At 52.2% G+C, this 201-nt stretch overlaps 1 protein-coding gene across 1 annotated transcript in view; it reads left to right on the forward strand.

The window, feature by feature from the left end:
- The window catches only part of EMH_0048560 (D441/Mpe1p like protein with a zinc knuckle (C2HC) and PhD Zn finger domain, related), a gene marked incomplete at both ends in the record, with an annotated part of 6,504 nt that overhangs the window by 2,291 nt on the left and 4,012 nt on the right, over window positions 1–201 (forward strand). The window contains one exon of the mRNA XM_013496417.1: window positions 197–199. Coding sequence (XP_013351871.1) covers window positions 197–199 — 3 coding nt within the window. The remainder of the gene's footprint in view (window positions 1–196; window positions 200–201) is intronic.

Here is a 201-nt window from a genome sequence, read left to right on the forward strand (position 1 = left end):
GAGTTTTTGTAGTAGCAGCAGCAGCAGCAGCAGTTGCAGCACTAGTAGCTGCAGAAGTAGCAGCAGAGACAGCTGGGGGGATGACTAGGTAATATAAAGGTTAAGATATTCGTTTGAATTGTGCTTGTTCGTGCTGCTGCTGCTGCTGCTGCTGCTGCTGTTGCTGCTGCTGCTGCTGCTGCTGCTGCTGCTGCAGGGTTG

This window comes from Eimeria mitis, genomic scaffold (genome assembly GCF_000499745.2).
Source record: "Eimeria mitis Houghton genomic scaffold, Emh_scaff2097, whole genome shotgun sequence".
Classification (NCBI taxonomy): Eukaryota; Apicomplexa; class Conoidasida; order Eucoccidiorida; family Eimeriidae; genus Eimeria; species Eimeria mitis.